Raw genomic sequence first — 22,748 nt, 5'->3', positions numbered from 1 at the left:
GAGTCTGAGTCTGACTGAGACTCAAACATTTAACTGAGTCGCTTCCTCCGCTAACCATATTGATACTCTGCTGTTTGACTTGTCAACCTGGTGTAGCAGTAGCGGTGGGCGGGGCATAAGTCCTGTTCCAGATTTTTCCTGGAGGAAGTAAGCATAGATGTGCTTACAGCCACAGTTTTCGATTTTTTTTTCATTTTTTTTGTGCGAAAAACCACCTTAAATATGTGCTTTTTGAAAAGGCCAACTGCTCGGCCTCGACCCACTGACAGTGTTTCACTGGTTTTCTTGACCCGTCAGATTGTGTGACCTGTGTCAGAGCAACAAGGTCTTCTTCAGGTAATGTGAAGTGCATTTACATGCAAAACATCAGCGATGTTTTGAGTTGATATTCTCTGAATGATAATGTAGAATTAATATTATTTTTGCTGTGTTGTTTTTTCTTTGCTAAGTTTTGACAGTAGGCAAAGGCTGTTTTCCCTTTACAGCAAAAGGGAAAAATTTGCGATAGAGGTAGAGGAACAGAGCAGACTGTAAAAAAAAATGTGGTGACAGCAGCAGAGCAACAGAACGTCCACGGTTTGGTTTTGACAGTTAATTTCTGTGGGTTCTCTTCGTGTCAATGACGTGTTTGTCTGGAAGTCTGATTCAGAAGCATTTGGATTCAATAGAAAGGTGAACCCCATCCCTACATACTGTAGGTACTCCATTCAATTTTTCCAAAGCTCGAGGTGAATATCACTAAGCTGCAAAACTGTCCCAGATATTTGATCGTGTTTTTAAGCTGGAGTGAAATTCCTCAGACTTTAACCATCTGCAGAAGTGATCATGGATTTCTGTCCTGCCGGTGGGTCCACACATGACAATAGTTATAACATTCTCCCGTGTCGCATGCAGTTCTCTCTAACTTGTTGTTATGGAAAGATATGTACACAAGGCCCTGCTTCACTCTTGTCCACAAAGTTTCAGACAAAGGTTTTGTTTTCATTGTTACTTCATGACCCTTATGAGCAACTCTCAACGTTTGTTCCTACCCAGGTCTGTGTTATGGACCATGAGGCATGATTTTGGCTTTCTCCAGGCATCTAGTTCAAAGCTGGCTACATGTGGTTTATAAGGGTAAAAGTTAGTATGTAACCTCCCAGTTTTAACCTTAAAGCTTAGACCAAATCTGAACATCAGACTGACACCAATCTCCAATGGATGAATGTATGAGTTATTACTGTAAAACCCTGAGTGGTTGATATAACTAGAAAAGTGCGATATAAGTGCAGTCCATTTATTTACTGTTTACCTATACTGGTAAAACAGAAAACGAGAGATTCATTGTTTATCAGAAACTGTTGTTTATGACAACTGGGTTGGATTCCAGATTCTGTCAGCCCAATCTGGCAACCCTGGCTGAGCTTGCTGTTGTGGTAACTTTCCATAGTTGTAAAATCCTGCACCACAAGCAGTGCCTGGCATCTGATAAGGCAACAAATGTAGTTCTTAATTCGTAGTTACTCTTTTTAGTGAGTCCATACTTCCTCTAGTTCCACGTGTTTTGTCATGTTGTTGTAAACTGCAGATGTGCCAGACGCCATTACATCACCAGATCCTGGATGCAGAACAATTGATGTTCTGGTAAGTCTCACACAGGCTGCACTTGTGACAACACAGACCACTTGTTGATTAATGCTCTGGGGAACAAAATCCTTGCTTCTCTTTTTCCATTTTGGTCTCTGCACCCTCAGCTGGCCTTCTGTCCACTGTGTTGTCAACATTTTCCGTCCTTGTGGCTTGAATTTACTGCGTCTTTGCCCTTCATTTCCTGCCGTCTTGCAAAAGTCAGATGTTTCTCACACAGCAAAATTAATTGATTATTGAAATATCTGCACAGTGTCTCAGAACAGCACTCCTCAATAACTCTGTTCTGTAGGGAAATCATCTATTTTCTCTAAACTTGCATGCGGTGGCTAATGTTTTCAACCTGCTCACGGGGCTGTGCACAAACTCCTGTTGAGTTTGGAGCTGCGTCTGTTTCATAAACAATCAATCTGCCAGTTGTTTTCTCGATTAATCCACAATCATTTGGTTAATAATATGTCAGAAAAAATGCATTGCAGTTTTACAGGACTGTGACATCCTAGTAATTGCAGAATAAATTCCTGGATACACTTATGTAGAAGCATCATGATAATTATAAGGAAAGGAATATGGAATTTTCTCAATTTAAACCTAAGTAAATATTAATAAAAGTTATTCTCCATACATATTCACTTGTTTGCTTTCACATTTTTGTGCTGACACCTGCTGTGCACTGAATAAAAGACTCTTTCACTTACACCTGCAATTATGATAATGGATAATAAATTGAACACTGTGTTTATTTTCTCTACTATTGGTGGAAACTTTCAAGAAACTGCTAAAGAAATTATCAGATAAAAAGCCCAAAGCTTTGCCCAGTTTATTACAACGGCCAAGTTAATGTTTGTTTTATCAAAGTAGAAAATCCTATAAATGATGCAACTAAAGCAATAAATCACTTAAGTGAGTAATTGATTATAAAAGTTTTCTCTGCCACCGAAAGTGGTTTCTTGCCGGATGTTGGTGGTGATGACGTCACCTGAAGAGCATCAGCCGTTGTTGGCTTTATAATACAAGAGGTTATAATACGTCTCCAGAGAGATAGGAGGCTACAGTGAGTCACTATTGGAAAGTGACACAACAGGCCGGAGCTAGCTGGTTAGCATGCTAACCTGAGTAGAAGAAAAAAAAGTAACCCTCTGATACAACCCATAGGAGTTACTCCTGAAATGGCGTCCCTATGGCAGCAGGTGTACCAGAGCTTGGTTGTCATGGTTACAATACTAAATACATGGCCTGTGCCGAGGACTGCATTCCTACCTTTGTTGCCGTGGTTACTATAAGAACGGTCATGACTTGGTTATGTTTAGGATTAGATGGTGATTTGGGTTAAAATAAGTACTTCCTGAACATTACATGATCTTTGTCGTCATGGTTACAATATTAACAATGAACGGTCATGGATGATAGAAACAACATAAACTGCTCCTGTCACATGGGACTCGAACACCACTCTCCTGGGTCATATTCATCCATCCACCCCAACCTCCTCCTGACGTGGACTTTGTCGCTCTATAAACTGCGTCACCGCACTTTTCCCTTTGCTCCTGTCATCATTCCTACGACCACTAGATGTCGCCTAGCAACAAAGCCTAACTATGGGTCATAATAAGCTGCTGACAGACGACCTGTGGGCTCGTTTTTTACAGGACAGTCTCAGTTAATTGTTTGAGCTCCAGTTGTGTTTGTTCTGTGCAAAACCATGTGAACTGTAAAGGCTGAGGAACTTTATTTATTATAAGCTGCGTTGAGCAAAAATTAAACTACAACAAATGTGGAAAATTCATGCTGGACTTTCAAAGATATTTTTGTTTGAAACAGCTGCAAAAGTTTGAAACTTGTGGATCAGTAAGATGTTATTACTGTGTATTTCTTTTTATTTTATTGTGTATGACATCTCTTGCAGATGTGGGAAACACAGCAATAACCCCCCACCCCCCACCCCAACAAAAACAAGACTCTTCAAAGACCTTTCTGGTTCAATCCAGGTCAGTAGTGCAGAAAAAAGGGGGGGGCGGCCTCCCTCGGTTAACCACCAGCACATCAGCCTTCCATGACTGCATGATGGAGGCCAAAATAGTCTTTAACAGGATGAGGTCATGAACGCAGCAGTGGAACAAACCACCTCACCATCCCACCAAATGTGAGATGTCAGAAGAGCTGCAGACGCTGCCGTCCAGAGCAGCAGATCAACAAGAAAGAAAAAACGTCTTCATGCACAGAAGGAGAGACTGAGATAGAGCAATGAGGTTTGGAGGAGTGTGCAAAAGGCATCTGACAGAAAAATTCCAGAAGCTGCAAAATACCAGAGGCCTGGAGGAGAGAGGGGAAGTGTTTCTGTGCATGTATGCCCTCCTTAAAATTCCCAGGGGGGGGACAGAGGGAGAGATAACGCAGTATAAACAAGAGAGAGAATGAGCAGAAAACAGAGAGGACAACGCCTGCTGAGAGAAGGAAGAGAAAAAAGAAAACAAGGAGAGAAGGAAAGCTGCTAAAGTTCATAAAGTGCTCAGACAGATGGTGATGGAAATGGTTTATACATGCACACGCAAAGAAAGTCATTCAACCACACACATTCTTTCATTTGGTCTGACACTGGTGAGCATGCTCGTACATACCCAGAGATGCAGTCATGATGTGACACTGGCAGAAGTTTCCCGAAATTTGCCAGTTTCCTGTTTACCCCCAAGTTTTAGGACCACGTCTTCACCTTCCTGCTCCAAAGTCTCTATCTGTGTCTGGTGCGCTCTGCCTCCCGGCGTGAATGAAACTCTCCTCCTCTCTCTCTCTCTCTCTCTCTCTCTCTCTCTCTCTCTCTCTCTCTGATTCACTTCTGTCTGCAAAAAGCAATCTGAGCCCGACTTGCTGAAGCTTTTTTTTTTTTTTTCAGGGGCTAGACAGTTTCGCCACCATGCCCGATTCCTTTCGTCCACCAGATGGAAAAATAAGCTCCCCGTTTGCTCCTGGCTTGTTGTGACACCGCTCGACTTCTGGGTTTGTATGGAGGGAGGGACAGAGAGAGGACAGAGGGAGGGAGGGAGAAAAGAGAGGTAGAGAATTCCTGCCCCCTCCCCTCCATCCTTGCCGACATACCCTCCCTCCTCTTCCTCTGGCTGACCACTGAGCATTGTTCCTGCCGGGCCACTGCGAGCACTTTCCCCCAATCAGAGCGGATTCCAGCGGGGTCAGAGGTCACATGTGGCCTTTTATGGACCACAGAGAGGAGGAGGTGGTGGTGTTTGGTGGTGCTGTGGTGGTTGGCGGTCGGGGTGGGGGTGGAGGGGTGAGGGGTTGATCTGGGGGGGTTTCTATGGCCTCTCAGGGCATGTGTGTCCACTCCCACCATCTGCTCCCCACAAACACAGAGACAAAGGCATGCAGACGCACACGGACTGTGTCTCCAGCCATGTGTCTAATCTTAGCGCGTCATAAATTACACCACAAAGCTCTTGATTGAATTATGTTGAGTTTACTTTTGTTTCTGTGGAAGCATGAGCTGCTGCCTGCCTTATTTTAACCTCTGTGTCACAGGAAATGAGCTGGGGTGGACATCAGCTCCATCCATCTGTGCTGCTCGTTCATCAGTTTAAAGGACCGTGACTTTATTTTGAAAATGACATTACAGGTGTCAACAAAAACCTTTAGGAATGTTTCTCATCTCATTTCCAAAAATGTTGAACTGTTCCTTTAAAAGAGATGTCAATGGATTTTTCTGGGCCGTGTCTTTAAACCACGTGGACGTCGACACTTGTCTCTCTGTCTTTCATTCATAAACTTAAAGGCTCAGTCCTAATTTTTTGAGGAGTTGAAGAGTTGGTGATGAAAAATCATCTTTTTGTGTTAATAATCTGATCATGATTGAAAACACTGATCACACTTCAAAGAACCAACTCTTAAATTTTTAACCCTGTTAATTTTTGCAAAATTTACATATAAAACAATTTCAACAATTTCAGCTGATCAGAATTGAAAAGAAACAATAATAATAAAAAACTCCTTCCTGATAAACAAACCTTTTCCAAGTCCAGATCCCTCAAATCTGTTGATTGATTACTGCTGATAGTTGTAGTGATAACGACTGGTCATACATACATTTTCAAATCATTCATTAGCGCAATAATCATATTCTACTCTGTGATTATTGATATTTATTTTATCTTCTTTACTATTTTCATGTTTTTCTCATGTTTGGTTAAGATCAGTCATTTTAAGTGACTTATAATAAAAGTGTCTTAATAATGAAAAATCACCTTTTTATGTGATTAGAATAAAAACACAGAGCAGTTTTCTGACACTACAGATGCAGATACAGGATCAGAAAACAGTAAGAACTTTGTATGAATTTTGCAGCAGCTTTCAGTCTGTTTGCTCTCATGTGGATCACAGTGTTCGTTCAAGTGTCGACCACACAATTAGTTTAATTGGTAATTAAACAATAGAACATCTGTCTGCACCAAACCTGTCCAGGTTCAAAAATGACACTATCATCCATCTCTCATCGATCTGATCGACTGCACTTTCCCCTGACTGAACCACCCCCCTGCACTTTCCCCTGACCTTTGACCCCTGGGCCTCAGACAGTCAAGTGTTTGTCTGAGCGGACCAACCGCTCAGCTCTTAACAACATCTACATTCCTTTGGCTGAAACCTGCTTCCGCTGGCTGAGAGCTTCTGTGTATCTCTGTTTATTTTGATTTGGCCACATGTGCACAGGAAAAATGTTATTACATAACATTTCAGAGCTGCGCTTCACTGTCACGAGGAAGAGCAGAGACAACAGCAGCCTTCATCTTTGGGTCGATGCACGGAGCAACACTGTGGCAAATCCAAGATGTCAAGAATGTTATTAATCTGTCGCCGTTGGCTTTTGACAACATTATGTTTAATTCTCCTGAATTCTGTGTTTCTGGTTGAAGGATTTCACTACTTTCCAACGATTCTTTGACTTATTAGATGCACGAAATAAAACTACAGAGACTACACATTAAGACCAAAGAGGTTTCTCAGATGTCGTGTTTTTCACCCAACAGATCCTAAATATTTTGTGCCTGTGACATTTGGTGATTTTAAAGGTCCATCTCGATGTCTTGGTTAAAACTGGGGTAAATTTAGTTGAAAAATGTAGTTAAGGCCTGCTTCACATTGAAATATTGCTGCACTAATAAATATTTTAATATTGACAATTGGTCAAATTTAAATGAAAGGTGGCAGACCAGCCAGAGACCAGCTGGTAACATAGTAGAGCATCAAGCAGCTGAAGAGCCAGATATTTCCCTCAGGAGCTGGTGGAGACCAAAATAGAGCTAAAAGGAGAGCGAATGGTTTTCATCACGTGGTCAGAAACAAAAAGTCACAAGAACAATCCTGCAATTCCATTTTTATAGACACAGACCAGAAACTCTTTATGTTCCATGTTGGTGAAAATATTGCGTATTATCGTGTTGTTTTGAAATTTGCATGAATGTGATAAATACACCATTTGTGTCTGCGTTTCAACCTCATTAACACCAACGCCAGCACTTACATCATGCTACAATCCCAGCATTCCCTGTGTGATCAGCCTGGTGATAACACTGTGGGAACTCACGCTGCAGGGTTCAGTGGGACCGACCGAGTGCTGCTGCCCACTGTAATCACACCACAGTAGCCTCGGGTCAATTTGTGATTACATTAATGACTGTAAACATGAAATGAAAATAATTTAAATGGGGAATCTGACTGCTCTGTCCCGACAGGGCAGATTACTTCCCAGACTGTCGTCTGCCTCTAACGTGGGAAACAGGAAACTCTTGTCTGCCCCCAAAACAGAGCGAGCAAGAGATATTCTGTGCCCTTTGTTAATTCTTCTGTCCATCCAGCAGAGAGAGAGAATCAGGTGTTGTTCTGTACACAAATAATAATTACTCTTTCATCAGCTCTTTTTCCATCCTGCTGCCTCTCTGTTCTGACAAACATGTTTATAATAAACAGACAGACCTGCCCTTTAAACGAATGAACTGCAGAACACAGGGAAATGCCTTCATAAATGTCACCTTCGCTTTGTTATCAATAAATGTTTGGGAAAATATTTACATGTTCTGATTTGATGATTTGTTGTTGATCATTTTGTCATGAATTTTTTGTCAATAAAAAGTAGTTTGACTTTACATTTTAAACATTTTACAAAACACTCTTAAATAAAAGAGTTGAAGCAGCTTCCTTCAGGGTGGAGGCAAATACCCCCCAGAGGCAATAGATTCAAATATACCTTGTTGTATGTGGAGTAAAACTTAATTTGCACAAGATCAATTAATTTACACCCGGTGTAGTTTTTGGTATCACAACAGTGATATACCATTCCCTTCTTATTGTTTCCTTTTGTAACTTGATTGAATTTATTGGTTTTATCAGTTTTGATTTATTTTCTTATTTCTTTTAATGCTACAAACCAAATCTCTCCATGTGGGGCATTAGAAATTGAACTGAACTTAATTATCTTTAAAATAATCTTTATATAACAGCAAAACCTACAAAAAACTCCTATAAGATCATTGTGTTTTTTTGGGATTCAGCAGAATTTAAATGTGTTAGTTTAAAAGGTTCATGAAATTGAATCTTAACAAAACCAAAATCAACCTGTTAAACAACGCAGCTCCTCCCAGTAGATTTTTATTCACGTTTGTCATAAATGAGCTGTAATGTCAGCCCTTGTTTCCGAGCTACTCTCCTTAACTGAGCTTGCTATGGTAAACTTAGCTAACAGTAGCTAGCCATGAAAAGTCACTGTCAATACTTTTTCTACAGTTTCATTAGCTGTGTCCTAATTCAGGGGCCACATCCATCAGAGGACGCGCTCTAAGAAGGTGTGGCCCTTCGTAGCTTCTCGGACTGCGAGGGCCGGACTGAAATGACGCCTAGCAACTTTGACAACAAAAACTTGAGGTCTTAAGGCCTTTGGTTTTAACAGTTGCACCGTTAGCTGTTACATTGGGCCTCTAAGGATTCACACGTTGGATCCTTTGTTTCCCAGGAAAAGAAGGACGCATTTCTCAGCTGTGTTTGAAGGAGCCTTTGAAATGGGGCAGCCTCGTCCCGCCGCTGTGATGCAATCGGTCTTCAAATGCAGCCTCCGAAGGATGTGGCCCCTGCACTGTGACTCCACAGTAAAGGCCAACTGCTGCCTTCATGTGCCTTTATTGTGAAGTGCAGGATACACAGGAAGTGCTGCAGTTTTAGCACAAGCTTTATGCATCATCATTAGCTCATCACAGCTAATAAAACACAGCAGAATATGGCGCTGAATTCACCCTTAACAAACTTAATAACAGCTGAAAACTGTTTTGCAGCCTCTGTTTTTATCAGTGACTATATAACATAAATATGTTTCACATCATCCATGGTCTTTGTTTCCTCACTGTGAAAACACAATGACTGTTGGAGCCACAGGAGGACGACAGCAGCCACTGAGATCAGATGTGAAACTCGGCCACTGAAAGACGCTCGTGTTTTTTGACACTACAGTAAATTCCTTCTGCAGCTGTGTGGTACACGTCTCCTCGAGCAGGATGTCCCGGCAACAAAAGACCCTCCCCTCTCCTCCCCGTCCCCTCCCTGAACAGGACGTGAGTGGACATCCTGCCAGCAGTGGTCTCTTCCTCTCTTACCCTCAGCTATTATTAGCGGACATCCAGCATCAGCTGTCCTGCACGGGGCTGATGGGATATCCAAAGGCATTTTTTTTTTAATCCCTCCAACCACTTTTTGCCTTTTAAACAAAAAGCACTGAAACCAGACATCTGTGCCTCTGACCAGCCATGACTGACCAAAAACAGCCGTGCCCACGCATCCAGCCAATAGCAACAAAGTAGGGGCCAGGTGTGTGTGTGTGTGTGTGTTTTTGGAGGACATTCCAGCCAGTTCTTGAATGCTTTCCAGCAGCAATCAGGAGCTCAAGTGTTTCGCTTCAAACTTCAGCGCTCTCACCAGTCAAACGCACACACACACACACATATACAGGGTCACACACACTCCTGGGGAAAGTGTACCTTGCGTCCAGCTGTGTTGGTCCCACTGCCCGCCGGTCCTGAGCTGGGAAAACTCTGAGAAATGTTTCACTGGGAGGAGAAGGAAGACGCTGATAAGATTTCAGAATGCAGACACTCCCACAGCCTGATATGTCCATCCTCACATTATCTCTTACCGTAGGGCGTTGGAGGGGACACCGGGAAGGTGGGGGTCTGTGGGACAGAGTCGGAGCTATCTGTTTGTCCCGGATAGCTCACGCTGTTGGCTTTGTGGAGATGCCGGTGCTTGAAATAAGAACAACAGAACAAAAAGATAAGAAAGGAACAAGAGAGAAAAATCAAGAGTCTTAATGAGGTGACAAGCCCCCACACACACACACACACACACACACACACACACACACACACACACACACACACACACCAGCAGACATCAGTCTTGTGATCTGTGTGTGGCTACAGCCTGTGTTTTGGTGTAAACAGACAGGCCATTCATGCCACCCAGCCATAAGAAAGAGTGCAAGAGCAGAAAGAAGGAAAAAGAAGAGAGTGGGAGGAAGGTAGAAAAGAGCAAAGATGCAGATACAGTTACACAATCGTAATCTCAACACAGATCCGTCCCTGTAACAGATTTCTAAGTGATAACTCAATGTTACACTCAGTTCACTGACACACAAGTTGAATCAAAGGTTATAAAAGTTTAGGGTTCAATAAACCCAAAATAAAGTGGTATTAATCTGATCAGAGCTGTAGTCGAGATCAATTACAGAGAGTCTGAGTCCAAACAGTCAAAACTCAACTTCATCACTCTGCACTTTCAGCATCTGCTGTCTCTTCTCCCTCTGTGGGAATAGTGTCCTGGGTTTGGCCTCTTGTGTCTCACCTGATCATGTGACCGCTGTTTGCATGTTGTGTATTTGTCTCAGCTCATATCTGGTGTGGGTTGTGTGTTTGCATTTGCTGTGTAGTATTTTCTTATGTCATGTATCTGTATTTGTTTTGGTTGTGTTTTCTGTTGCTGTTGTTGGGGCTTGAAACTTGGCTGGACCGTGTATCTGCTGTAACACTACAGACGTCTTCAGTCATGATGTCTTGAGTCACAACGGTCTCATAAACTGCTTCCTGTTCACAGCACTGTTGTAACTCCAGGTGTCTCCATCCGACTCAGGCCCAGGTGAATGGACCATAGTGAAACTGACTCTGCAGTGTAGCTTTGTGTGTGTTGATGTGATCTGGAAGCTAATCTTAGTTATCCAGCTGTCTGGAGATATCAGACTGATTGCAACAGAAGCAGATGAATTAGTTTGTGGATCTGTGTTGAAATGCATCATGAATGCAGCCTCACAGGTGTTGGAGGTCTTTTATTAAACTTGCTCCCCTGTCTTGCACATTAAGTCCTAAGAATATGTTTCAAACATGTTCTAGTCTTTATGCATTTTGCAGGAAATTTTAAAAATCTCTTACTTTAATGAAATGTAATGAATTTTATCCTCAAGTTTGGAAAAAAATTGAGATTTTATTTTGTGGTCATATTGTCCAGCCATAGCTGAACAGACTCTCAGGAGGGAGGAAGTGCTGCCTGGCAGGGGTTTGTAAACTGAATCCTGTCCTCTGGGCTCTGGAGAGAGAGGGAGGACCAGAGGACCAGGGCAGAGACCCAGACCAGGTGGACGAGACTTGTGGACGTTCCCAGTTTCTCTTGGACTTTTAATTACCTTGTGTGAATGGACTTTTTCTAATTGTTCAGACAACATTTGAGCTTCTCCTTTTATCTCATCACCCATCCTCTTAATTTAAGTAATTTTAATTATTTTAAACTACTTAACAACTGAAGCTAAGCTTGTAACAACCTGATGAATGTTTCCCACAGACTGTGATGTTTATGTCCTACTGGCTAATGATGGATTACTGATACAGGTAGGGTTAGAGGTTAGGGTTAAAGTGAAGTGGCTGTCAGGTGAGATGAACAGGAAACTGTGTTTACCCAAGAAGGTGAGAAAGGGGGGCTGTAGCCTGGGGAGCCCCTGAAGGTCTGAGGTGCACCCCCTCTCCATCCTGGACTCTGTAGACCGGGGTAGTCTGTCACATCGCTGACCTGCTTCTGCTGCTTCCACCCTGATCGGTGGCGGAGAGATAACGAGAGGGGAGAGGAGAGGGGGAGCGTGGGAGGCAGAGTCAGACAGTCAGACAGATTATGATCAGAAATGTAATCAGTCATATTTTCCTTTATGAAATTACAGATCTACCAACATGTCTACTCTTGTGCAGAACCATAACAGTAAAGAGCAGTGACTCTCCTGTCCTAGTGTTTCCTCTTTTATTTTGAAATCACCTTTCTTCTGGTTTGTTCCACCTCCTGCCCTTGTGTGTGTTTCCCGTCTAATTGATCACCTGCCCCACCCTGATTAGTTTCACCTTTTCCCAATGTCCCTCGGCTCCCTTGTGTGGTCCTCACTCCTTTGTCGGGTCATCTTTGGATGTTCCTGATGTTCCTGAGGTTCCTGATGTTTCTGTTCTCTATTACTGGATTACCAGTTGTGTTTATTTATTAAAGCACCTTCAGTGCACCTACCTGTCCCTGTTTGAGCATCTGTGTTTGGGTGCTGAACCACTGAGCCGTGACGATTGACACGTTGTTATGACCAGATGCAATAAAAGGTGATGACAGTGATTGGCGTCCGGTGTGTTTGTGTCTGACGAAGGTTTGTATCAGTGTGTTTATCGGCAGAGCGTAGCTGCTATCATCAGGGCAGAGCCTGTGTGACTAACACAGACTCGTCTGTGACCAGATGGTGGAACATCACGGTGTTTAGTCGGAAAAACATCTGTTGGAACAATCTGTCGTTTTCAGATGTGAGGAGATCATCGCCCCCTGGGCTAGACCTTATCCACCCACAGACATATACTAACATTATACATATACTGCCCAAAAAGCTGCTTCTGACCAGCTTGATGAATGTACTATATGAATATACAACAAACTGTTAGCAAAGGCTTATTTCATTTAATGCATCAGTGTTTGTCCACATCGTTCAAGTTTATTTCCAACAGGAAACTGTCCCACTCCGAACAGATTTGATTCTCAGTTCGTTAATGACTCCTTATCAGAAATCTCTGTTGTAAAATAACTTGTTAATATTTGAAGGGAAAGATGTGGAACAAGCTTGTTACTCAACTTTTAACAAACATCTACACACACAAATATCTGCTGAGGTTCGGCCACGGTCGTAGTCCAAGCTCAGAGATCAACGGTCCCTCAAGAGTCTCCTGTGTTGTTTTTGACCAAAAACTTCATTATAAATAATTTGGTCAGATTTTGAGCCTGATTTTTTGTTGATGTTTATAGACAGGAAACACTAAAATTAGAAATGCAGATATAATAGTACAGATCTTTTTTGTAGGCAGGAAACTTGCAAAGAAGCAGGAGCACAGTTGACGATCACGCAGGTAGAACAATAAAAACAGTCTCAAGGCACAGTCACACTTTCTGTATCTGTGGACAACAGTGAACTTTTCTCTAGTTGTGCGGCTGCACAAACGGTTCAATTCATAATACAACTGGCAGTCCATGCAGGCCTTTCCAGTTGATGCTGGCAATGCACCACAACGTTGTTTGCCAATCACTATAAAAAATCAAGAACTAGAGAAGAGAGGAAGAGAAAATATAAAATGCAACCACTTAACGAGAATCGGCCCAGAGTTCAACTCCATTTGACAAGAAGAATCATATAAATGTGGGCGACGCTGGATCCTCACACAACCTCTCTGCAAAGCAAGAATCCAGCGTGTTACCTGGAGCACGAGCAGTCGGGACACTTGTGATGCGTACAAACTGTGGGCTGCACACGGGGTCCTCGCAGACATGGCCGGACGACGTCATTGAAGTCACATGGACCGAAGTGAATCGGCCTTTATTCTACTGAACTGTGAGGCCTGGAAACATCAACAACGCAGCAGCTGACGTGTGCGTCATGACAGAGATTCACCATAAATGGGCTCATACTCAACTGTGGATATCAACTACAAGAGACTGAGCTCAGCTTTCACTGTGAGCATCCATCATCTCCAAATCACATGAGGGGCTGAGCTAGACCAACTGAAACTAATCCGGCCTCTCTCCCACAGCACAGGCCCTCCTGAGGAGGGGGGGGGGGGCTTTGCAAAGGAGGAGACAGGGTCGAGGACCACTCGATACCCACTGTACTGGAGAGAGGGCGACTCTCTTCAGAAGAATGCACCTCTGAGATGATGAGAGGGAGAGAGGAGGCATGATGCAAACACGCAGGAGAGCAAAGTGTTGTTTCAAACTTCAAAAGAATTCCTGATGTCTTACTAATTCCTGCCTCAAAACATCCCCCCTGAAAAACACATGTTGCAAACACAGTCAGTGGCAGAGACACTGTGCAGTGAAATATTAGAGTTACTGCTTCAAATATGCCCTCGGGAAACATCCGCCTCCAGCTCCTGACGCACTCTCTGACCTACATACACACAAACACACATGTTCCATTTCCTGTGCTCGAATTCCACAATTTGAGGAGGACTCAGGAGACCTCTCGTTGACCTGGCGCTGTGCAGAAACACAGGGTCAGAGGTCAATGTCAGCAGTAATGTAACCCTGCGTGGCACATGGCCCAGGGCATCGATAACCACAGCGGTGACCCTGACACACATGATTCAGCCGGTGTCATGGTCGTTCTCGTCATCTCTTCGCTGTCAGCGAGCTCCCACATGGACCATCGGGACCTGGCTTTGAAGGAACAGCTGCTCCGCATGTGAAGAGGTGGGAATCGATGACATCACCCGTGCACCTACGACCCGCGGTCCTCAAACAGAAAACGAACCCCGGGACAGAGGTCGCGGCAGAAATGTGCCTCTTCCTCCAGGCTCCGTCCCCAGTGGACATGAGAGGGGATAAATCTGTCATGAGTGCCAGCGCGGCGAGAAGAGACAGTGAAGAAGAGGCAGCGCTGACACACACGGGGTCAGGAAAACAGGCAGCATCCTAGAAACCTTTCTATACAGCTACACTGCTGCAGCTAATACGTTCACTAGAGAACGTACTCGCTGGCTGGAGCATCACAAGGTGTTTTATAGGAGTCAGAGTTACAACATCAATGTGCCATGTTCAGGTCCAAGTTCTCAGAGGTGCAGAATCTGAAGTCTTGACTGTAAAGTCCTAAACTTTGTGTTTCGTCTCCTACACCAATCATTATTACGCTTGTCAGACTCTTGTTTCCAGCCCAGTCTCTCCCAGTCTGTGTGTTTGGCTTCTTCTCAGACCGATTCAGTGCAAAGTCTATTTGTTGTTTGGAAATGAAGAGTTCACACATGGCACAGTGATTATTTGATCAATGCCAGAGGAAAGGAAAATTCACAGATCTTCTTTGTCTAGACAGTTTCTCCTGGACATAACTGAGCTCAATTTAACATCAGTAGAAGATTTTGACCATTCTTTTGTATTTCTTAATGTCAACTCTTTAGAAAAATTCTTCTTAAGACTTAAGAAGAGTCAGTTTTTCTGTCACTGCTCTGATCATTGCTTGTCTGAAATAATCAGCTCTTAAGAAAACAGTAGCCAATCAAGTTTAAGAAAACTTGATTGGCTTATAAACGAGCCCACACAACAGCCGAAACTGTGATGTTGATCAGATGAAGGCCTGAGATCTGCTTTTCATTTGTTTTATCCCATTAGATCTCCTCTAGATCATGATCTATTCTTTTGCTCCTTATTTCTCCCAAAGGGGGGGTCAGGACAAACAGATCAGATGTTAGTAATCTCAGAATAAGAGCTGATAAATTTCTGTGAGACAAAGAAAAATCTTCCTCTGGGATCAATTAGTTGATCAACAGAAGATTAACTCGCAACTTTTTAAATAAAGAAATAATTATTTTTTTTTACTCTTTGATTCCTAAATGTTCCTGTCCGGGTATCGGCTGTGCCTCTTCCCCTTCCCTGTGTTTTTCCATTGTTTCCCCTTCCTAGTGTTTCATGTTTGTCCCAAGTCTGTCTGTGTTTGTGTGTGTGTGTGTGTGTGTGTGTGTGTGTGTGTGTGTGTGTGCTGGGTGTGGCCTCCCTGTTTCCTCTCCTGCCATTCTACCTGAGCTGCAGCTGATCTACTCATCACCTCTGCAGTATAAAACCCCGGCTCCTCCATCCAGACTCCACCCGATGGTTCAGTCTCCTCCTGGGTGTAGACGCCCTGGTCTCCCTGCTGGTCACTGTCTGGACTGTTGATTTGCTGCCTGCCCTTCTACTAGTCACTCACACAGGCCCTCAGCCCCACCTCCAGATCCATCTTCTATTCAGATTTACTATAAACTGCCTTTAAACCATTCTCTGCCTCTGTGGGTCCAAAACTGTTCAACTCTAACTTTTAATCATGTTTTTTTAATCAGGATTTTGACTGTTTTGTTCTTTAATCTGAACAAATCAGACTCTGGATCTAAATCAGCTGTAACTTTGAGCTCTGTCCTATTGTGACCTGATGAAAAGGCTTTTGCTTCATTATCAATATCTCCCTTTAACAGCGTTGCATAACTGACTCTCTCCAGATAAAAAGGAACTCATTCAAACTCATTCAGCTGCTTTAAAAAAACTGTAGCTTCAGTAACGATGTCAGCGTTTTGTCTTTTTGCACATACTGTGCTTTCTTTTGTAACTTTTTTCTTCCAGTTCTGTATATTTCCATTCACAATAAGAGCGACTGGATTGTAAACACAACATGGTGCAGAGGGCAGAGGTCCTGATTTCACCCTGCTTACACAGCAGGAATATCCACGACCTGCTTAATCAAATGCTTCCACCCCCACAGCAAACACCATGCACGCGTACAAACACACCTTCAGTAACAAATACAGATGTATCTCTCTCTCTTTCTCTCTGTCTCTCTCTCAGGTGGAGATTTCCACAATCAGGCAGCGCCTCAGTCCTTCGCGGTTATAAATGCGTCTCTGTGTGTGAAGCCTGAGCTCAGCAATATCTCAACCTACGAGCGTCACCGGCACCAGCTTGTTAGCACAGGTGTGTTTTTCTTAATGTGGCATTTCAGCCAATCATAACGTGACAGTGAACGGCTGCGTGTCAGTAAAACTGTGTCACCCACAGTACGTGCACATTCTGTCACGTACACGTTGGAGTATTCTGGTTGAGGGTTCATAATGAAATGTGTGCGGCCTCTCCTGAGCAGTGGAGGTGGATTTTGTTTGTTGTACCACATTTACATTTACTCAGTGGGAGGAGATCAGATAAAGAAGTGCATAGTAAGTGTGAGTTGGACGTGTTGTGGTGTTAGAGGTGTGAGGAGGGGAGGCGCTCTGAGGACAGAGAGGGACGCTCCTGCTCTGACAACGTTTGGTAGCTTGTTCCACCGTCAGGGAACCAAAGACCAGGACTGAGACAGACTGAGTTTAAGGCGGAATGATTAAGTTCAAGTAGATGGATGCGAATATTAGACTTGAATTTGATTCGAGCAGACACGAGTCAGTGGAGGTCGATGAATAGCAGAGTGACGTGCTGATCGAAGAGGCACTGCCGCACTTTGGACCATGTGTAAGGGTTTCACTGTGTGTGGGAGTGGGAGCTGCTAGAAGGGCGCTGCAGTAGTCCAGGTGAGAGATGACCTGGGTGCTGTACTCACAAAATGTAATCAATCACTTTACAAATTTCCCAACAACAAAAATAATCTGTTAGTAGTTGCGTTACTTTCCTCACTCACCAACCTCACCAAGGTGCTCTTACACCACTCCAAAGCCCCCGCACCATTAGACAGATAATGTTACATTGCAGGTTTAACTATCATCACCGACCCTCCTGAAGTCCCACCCCAAAGTTACAGTGACGCAACATGTAAATAAAACAACTTTGGAGACTAACCCTTCCCTGTGCCTCACAAGTTGACCCCCAAAAGGTCAAAGACACAGATCTTAATTTATCTTTACATTAGTTTTTCTTTTTTTACTGTTTTATAACATTAATTCTCAATAATCTTGAACTTACCTGACTGGTGTGTGTTTCCCTTGTGGCTGAGGCCGTTGGTGTGGAGGGAGGCGGAGCGGGACAGGGGGGCACAGCGTGTAGGAACAGGAACAAAGGTCGGGTCCAAATCCAGAATCAGCTGGTTCAGCTGCTCGATGGACTCATCAATGTCCGTGGTTAACGACGACAAATCCTCCTCTTGGCAAGACGAACTGTGTGTTGTGTGAGCAGACTGTGTGTTGTGTGTCTCGGCCATGTTTTGTGTGACGTTGTGTGTCCCGTCCTCGACCACCAGCCCTCTCTGCACGGCCTCTCTGCTGCTGATTCCTCGAGGTGGCGTGTCAGGAGCGACCAGAGGTGGCGGCCGCTCTTTCCTCATCCTGCTCAACCTCTCCTCCACAACCACCTCTCTGTGATTACTAGTGACGACCTCCACCATCTGCTGCTGCTGCACCCAGGAGTGTGTGGAGTACTCCGTCTGGGTCGACCTCTGAGTTTCTGGTAGATTCTCTGAGGACAGGGAGCAGACACTACTTGAGCTCGGTATGTCTAGAGCAGAAGCTGCCGCATCATCTACTTCATCCTCATCATCCAGGATGTCAGTCTCTCTCTCGCTGGATGAAGCCTCTCCATTGATCGTGTGTCCCAGTCCAGTCTCAGCTCCAACCAACTCCACCTCCCCTCCACCACACGCAGCAAGCTCAGCCATGACCTCCAGGAGAGGCTGAGCGATCTCAAAGTCCACCCCAGAGAGCAGCTTCCCTGCCTGGGTGCACTTGTCCCGTGTGGCCCCTCTCCTCTGTCTGGCTCCGGTCCTCCCCTGTGAGGCCACAGACAGGCCTGAGTCACTGCTGGCAGACGGAGCTCGGTCACTGCAGCTGGGGCTGCTGGAGGTCAGGGGCAGTGAAACTCCTTCCTCGATGCTCCTCTTCCTCACTCTGCCGTGCAAACCGCCATTTCCAGGGTCCAGGACATGAGCTGTGAAGATAAAAACCAGTGTGTTCAGCATGAAGCTTACATGTTGACAGAGGAGAGAAAACAAATGCAAACATGATCTAATGAAGCAACAGAGTAGGTTTGGCTTCAGAGAAGAGAGGAAGATGATATTTAAAGGTCCCGTCCAGTCTAAAGGTAGATGTCCATGTGTTTGTGATTATAAAGCAGGTCTAGGTTCTATATTAATACTGTGAAAGTATCAAAGCCTCAGTCCACAGAGAAATGCACACAGCCTGTATTCAGAAACTGAGCCTTAAAACCAGCCGTCAGGACTTCTGGAACTTTGTGATGTCACAACAAAGCAGTCACCACTCTCAGCCACGCCCCAAGCCCCACCCACCTGGACCCACCATCCAACGTTGCAGGATTTGGTTTCTCTGAGTGTTTTCCTGAAATCTGCTATATTTTCATTGGATCACTCAACAGTCAGCCAATCAGAAGAGAGGCTCAGATCCTCTCTTCTGATTGGCTGACTGGCCTGTTGTTACTAGAGAGAAGCCTGAGAGAGGAGATGTAAAACTACACTGAGATGGTTTTTGGTTCTTAAAACCACAAATATATCTTCTGCTGGAGATCAACACTTCAGATAAAACACAGGAAAACTGTAAGATTTGGGACCTTAAATGAATGAGATAATGTTGCATTTTATTTTTAGTAAAGTCCTTTACTTCCTTTTCTTTTATTGATATTAACTTCTAGTGTCTTTTGTAAGAGAATTACGTCTGAAAAAAAGTCATCTGAAAAATATGAACTAGAGCTGCAACAAATGATTATTCTTATTAAATTCTCATTCTAACTTGTTTGTTTTGCAAAATGTAAGAAAACTGTGAAAATGTCCATTACAAAGTTCATGGTTACATAGTTTAACTGCATTTCTGTCCAAAACCAGAAGATATTTAATTTAATTTGAGGTTAACTACTAAAAACAGCAAATATCAGCATGTAAGAAACTGGAGTCAAATGATGTTTTGGCATAAACAAAGACTGAAATGATTCTGTGTCATTTTCTGTCCAATCGATTAATCAACAGTAAAATAAATAAAATCAATTTTTTCAAAAGTCAAGTTAAACTGTAAAAGTTTGACTAAAAGTGGAAATGACACCTTGTTACTGAACATATTCCTGGTATGAGTGACTCCAAAGCTGCACCTCTACTGTACATGATTCATTATGACACACACACACACACACACACACACACACACACACACACCACCTGTTGGACCACAGCCATCACTCCAGACACACTCCATGTAGATAACACAGAGCCCCTTTGTGTGTGTCTGTGCATGTGTGTCACGCAAAGAAGGTGTCTGACATGAACGTCTACCTGAGGACAGATAAAGCTGATCACATGCTCTCACACACACACACACACACACACACGCAGTTTGTAGCGATACAAAAACAGATTCATGAGTCACACAGTGGACACAGTTCATTAACCAATTAATCAGTTAACAGAAAATGAAGCCCAGAGTGGCGTCTTTAAGTTACATGTTAAATAATATGTTCATTATTAAAATAGTTAATTACATGATGTAATAAACAATTTTAATAATGAGCCATAATTTGTCTTTTTTTCTTGCAAATTTATGCCAACAATTGTGAGGATTTGCTGCCTTTTTTTGTCATAAACTGAACATATTTAGGTTTTGAACTATCAGTTGGATAAAACACGTAACTTAAAGACGTCGCTCTGGGCTCAAGGAACCTGTGACAGGCGTAATCATCTGAAACGTAGAAGACAGAATCATCTTCTGACTAAAAGAGCGAGTTCTCCTCTGCTGCTACACTTAGATCAGATAAGACTGCACAGTACAGTGACTGCAACACTACATACAGTGCATACCAGAGCTGTATGAGCACAGCCTCTTAAGTCCAGAGAGGCAATAAAACTCAAATACCAGACATGCATGGTAAAACCTCACAGCTGGTCTGATAGGTCTCACCAACACAGATGCACTGATGAGAAATATATTCACAAACTGACGAACACGTCGTATAACTTTTACTATACTGTAAGAACTTCTATTAAAAGACACACACACACACACACACACACACACAGCCCCGTGCACCAAACTAGCATCAAAAAGCAGATTACTTTACCGGCAGCTGGAGGCAAACTTTCACTGTTCCCTCTGCAGACTAGAAACAGGATGGAAAAGTGCGCTGGAGCCTCCCTTTGCAGCCGGACAGAGAGAGAGAGAGAGAGGAAAAGAGAAACAGATGACGAGCAGAGAGGAACGAGAGGCAGGGACGAGGACTGAATGAGAAGGATGAGGAGACAGACTGAAAAGATCCAGGATTCAGACCAGCTCTGGTTGAAGTCTCCGTTTCCTCCCTCCCGTGCTGTCCTGTCGTCCTCTCTGTCTCTCAGGCTGCCACAGGAAGACAAGCAGAGAGCATTCTTTCTCTTAAGGTGCTAACAGCCCCCTGGTGTCCCCCCCTCCTCCCTCCTCCCTTACTCCCTCACTCCCTACCTCCTACTCTCTCTCTCTCTCTCTCTCTCTCTCCTCTCTCATGTCACTCCTGCACTCCTTCCTCGCCTGCTCCGTCCCCTGCACTACGAATCCCTGCCTTCACCGCCACCAAGAAATCAGCCTTTGCTTTGCTTTGCCTCTACCCCCCACCCTTTATCCCCCCCGCCTCCCTCGCCCCCTCCCCTCCTGCATCCTGTCCAGGGCTGACACAGGTAGGTGAGAGAGAGAGAGAGAGAGCGTGCTCTCATGCATTTTCATGTGGGGGGGGGGGGGGGCAGTAGAAGGAAGCTGAAGGGTGGATCATTCACTAGACTTGCAAGCAAACACACACACACACACACACACATATATACAGGTGCTGCACACATAATGCACTTTCAAGTAAAAACACACAAAGCACAGGGACCTTGAGTTGGCCAAATACGGAGAAGGGAATGTAAACATGGGGGCGGGCTCTGGAGAGACTTGTGTGCAGAAGGGGGGGTGGGGACAAATCAGACAAACTGCAACTTGAACCTGAAAGCGACACGCAAAGACACAGAGAGAGAGAGAGAGAGAGGAGATAAAGGGGAAGAGAAGAAAGGGAGAGAGTAAAAGAAGATGTGGAGATGGAGGGATACAAAGAGAGGAGGGGAGGGAGGGTGTGAGCGAGCTGAGAGGGTAAAGTAGAACCACCTGTGGTTGAAAACAACATTCTTGCGACTGGCTGCGTTGCTAACAGGCTGGCACCCTCATTATGCTTGTGTGCATGCTGGCGGTTAAATGTAATGGCCATGTGTGTTTGCGTTCATGTGTGTGTGTGTGTGTGTGTGTGTGTTTGTATGTATATATGTGTGTGTGTGTTTACATGCTATGTTTCCGCATTTCTCCCCCAATGATCAGTGTATCTAAATTACACGGCTGCCCGGAGCAGATTTAGCAAAATGGCATAAAACAGCTGGAACTGGAACCTCAACCACCGGTTGACAGTGATTGTTTCAGCTGTCTGGGCGTGTGTTTTTGTGTTGGGTGTTTTTCTGTGTGTGTGTGTGTGTGTGTGAACAGTTATTCTAACTAAATTGAAAAAAACAAACCGCCTCCGCACACACACAGGTCTGGTCTAGCTGCTGTCTGGATGATTGTTGTTCCACCCATTCTCCGGGAACTCTGTGACCACAACAGTTGTAAGCTGTCGCACTGATGACCAGACAATTACCCACGAGTGTGACCACAGCGAAGGCCCGAGTACAAACACACAATCTCAGAGACCGGCTCAGCACCCACAGAGTGTTACAACATCCGAGCACCAGCCAGAGATTTTTTCAGAAACACTTCGCAATGAGCTCAAAAACACACAACGGTGGACAAGTTATCTAACGCGTCAGCGAGCAGCTCCCTGCTTCCACACACAGGAGACAGTCTGAGCAACATTATTATTACACATGAGTCGTGTTGGTGAACGAAAGTCCAGTATTCACCCTCCTCTTAGCTCTGGTTTGGTCTCCACCAGCTCCTGAGAAAAAAATCTCTTCAGCTGCTAAATGTTACACTTCCTGTAGTCTCTGCCTGTATCCGTCTGCTGATGGACACAGTGGATTTATCAGAGCGTATCTGCTGAAAACAGCTGATGAGAGACTGAGCTGTGCAGAAAATGAGCTGAAAGAAGCTGCAGAGGGCGAC

General features: G+C 44.1%; 1 protein-coding gene across 2 annotated transcripts in view; it reads right to left on the bottom strand.

The window, feature by feature from the left end:
• Positions 1–22,748, bottom strand: part of LOC139626252 (tensin-3-like) — a 50,687-nt gene that overhangs the window by 14,949 nt on the left and 12,990 nt on the right. For both annotated transcript variants that reach the window (XM_071486532.1, XM_071486533.1), the window contains 4 exons: positions 17,629–18,585; positions 11,614–11,744; positions 9,806–9,914; positions 9,651–9,719 (listed from right to left, as the gene is read on the bottom strand). In XM_071486532.1, coding sequence (XP_071342633.1) covers positions 9,651–9,719; positions 9,806–9,914; positions 11,614–11,744; positions 17,629–18,585 — 1,266 coding nt within the window. The remainder of the gene's footprint in view (positions 1–9,650; positions 9,720–9,805; positions 9,915–11,613; positions 11,745–17,628; positions 18,586–22,748) is intronic.

This window comes from Trachinotus anak, unplaced genomic scaffold (genome assembly GCF_046630095.1).
Source record: "Trachinotus anak isolate AG129_WGS33_773 ecotype Australia unplaced genomic scaffold, CSIRO_AGI_Tana_v1 ptg000010l, whole genome shotgun sequence".
NCBI classification, from domain to species: Eukaryota; Metazoa; Chordata; class Actinopteri; order Carangiformes; family Carangidae; genus Trachinotus; species Trachinotus anak.
This window is presented reverse-complemented; position numbering and strand designations above follow the sequence as displayed.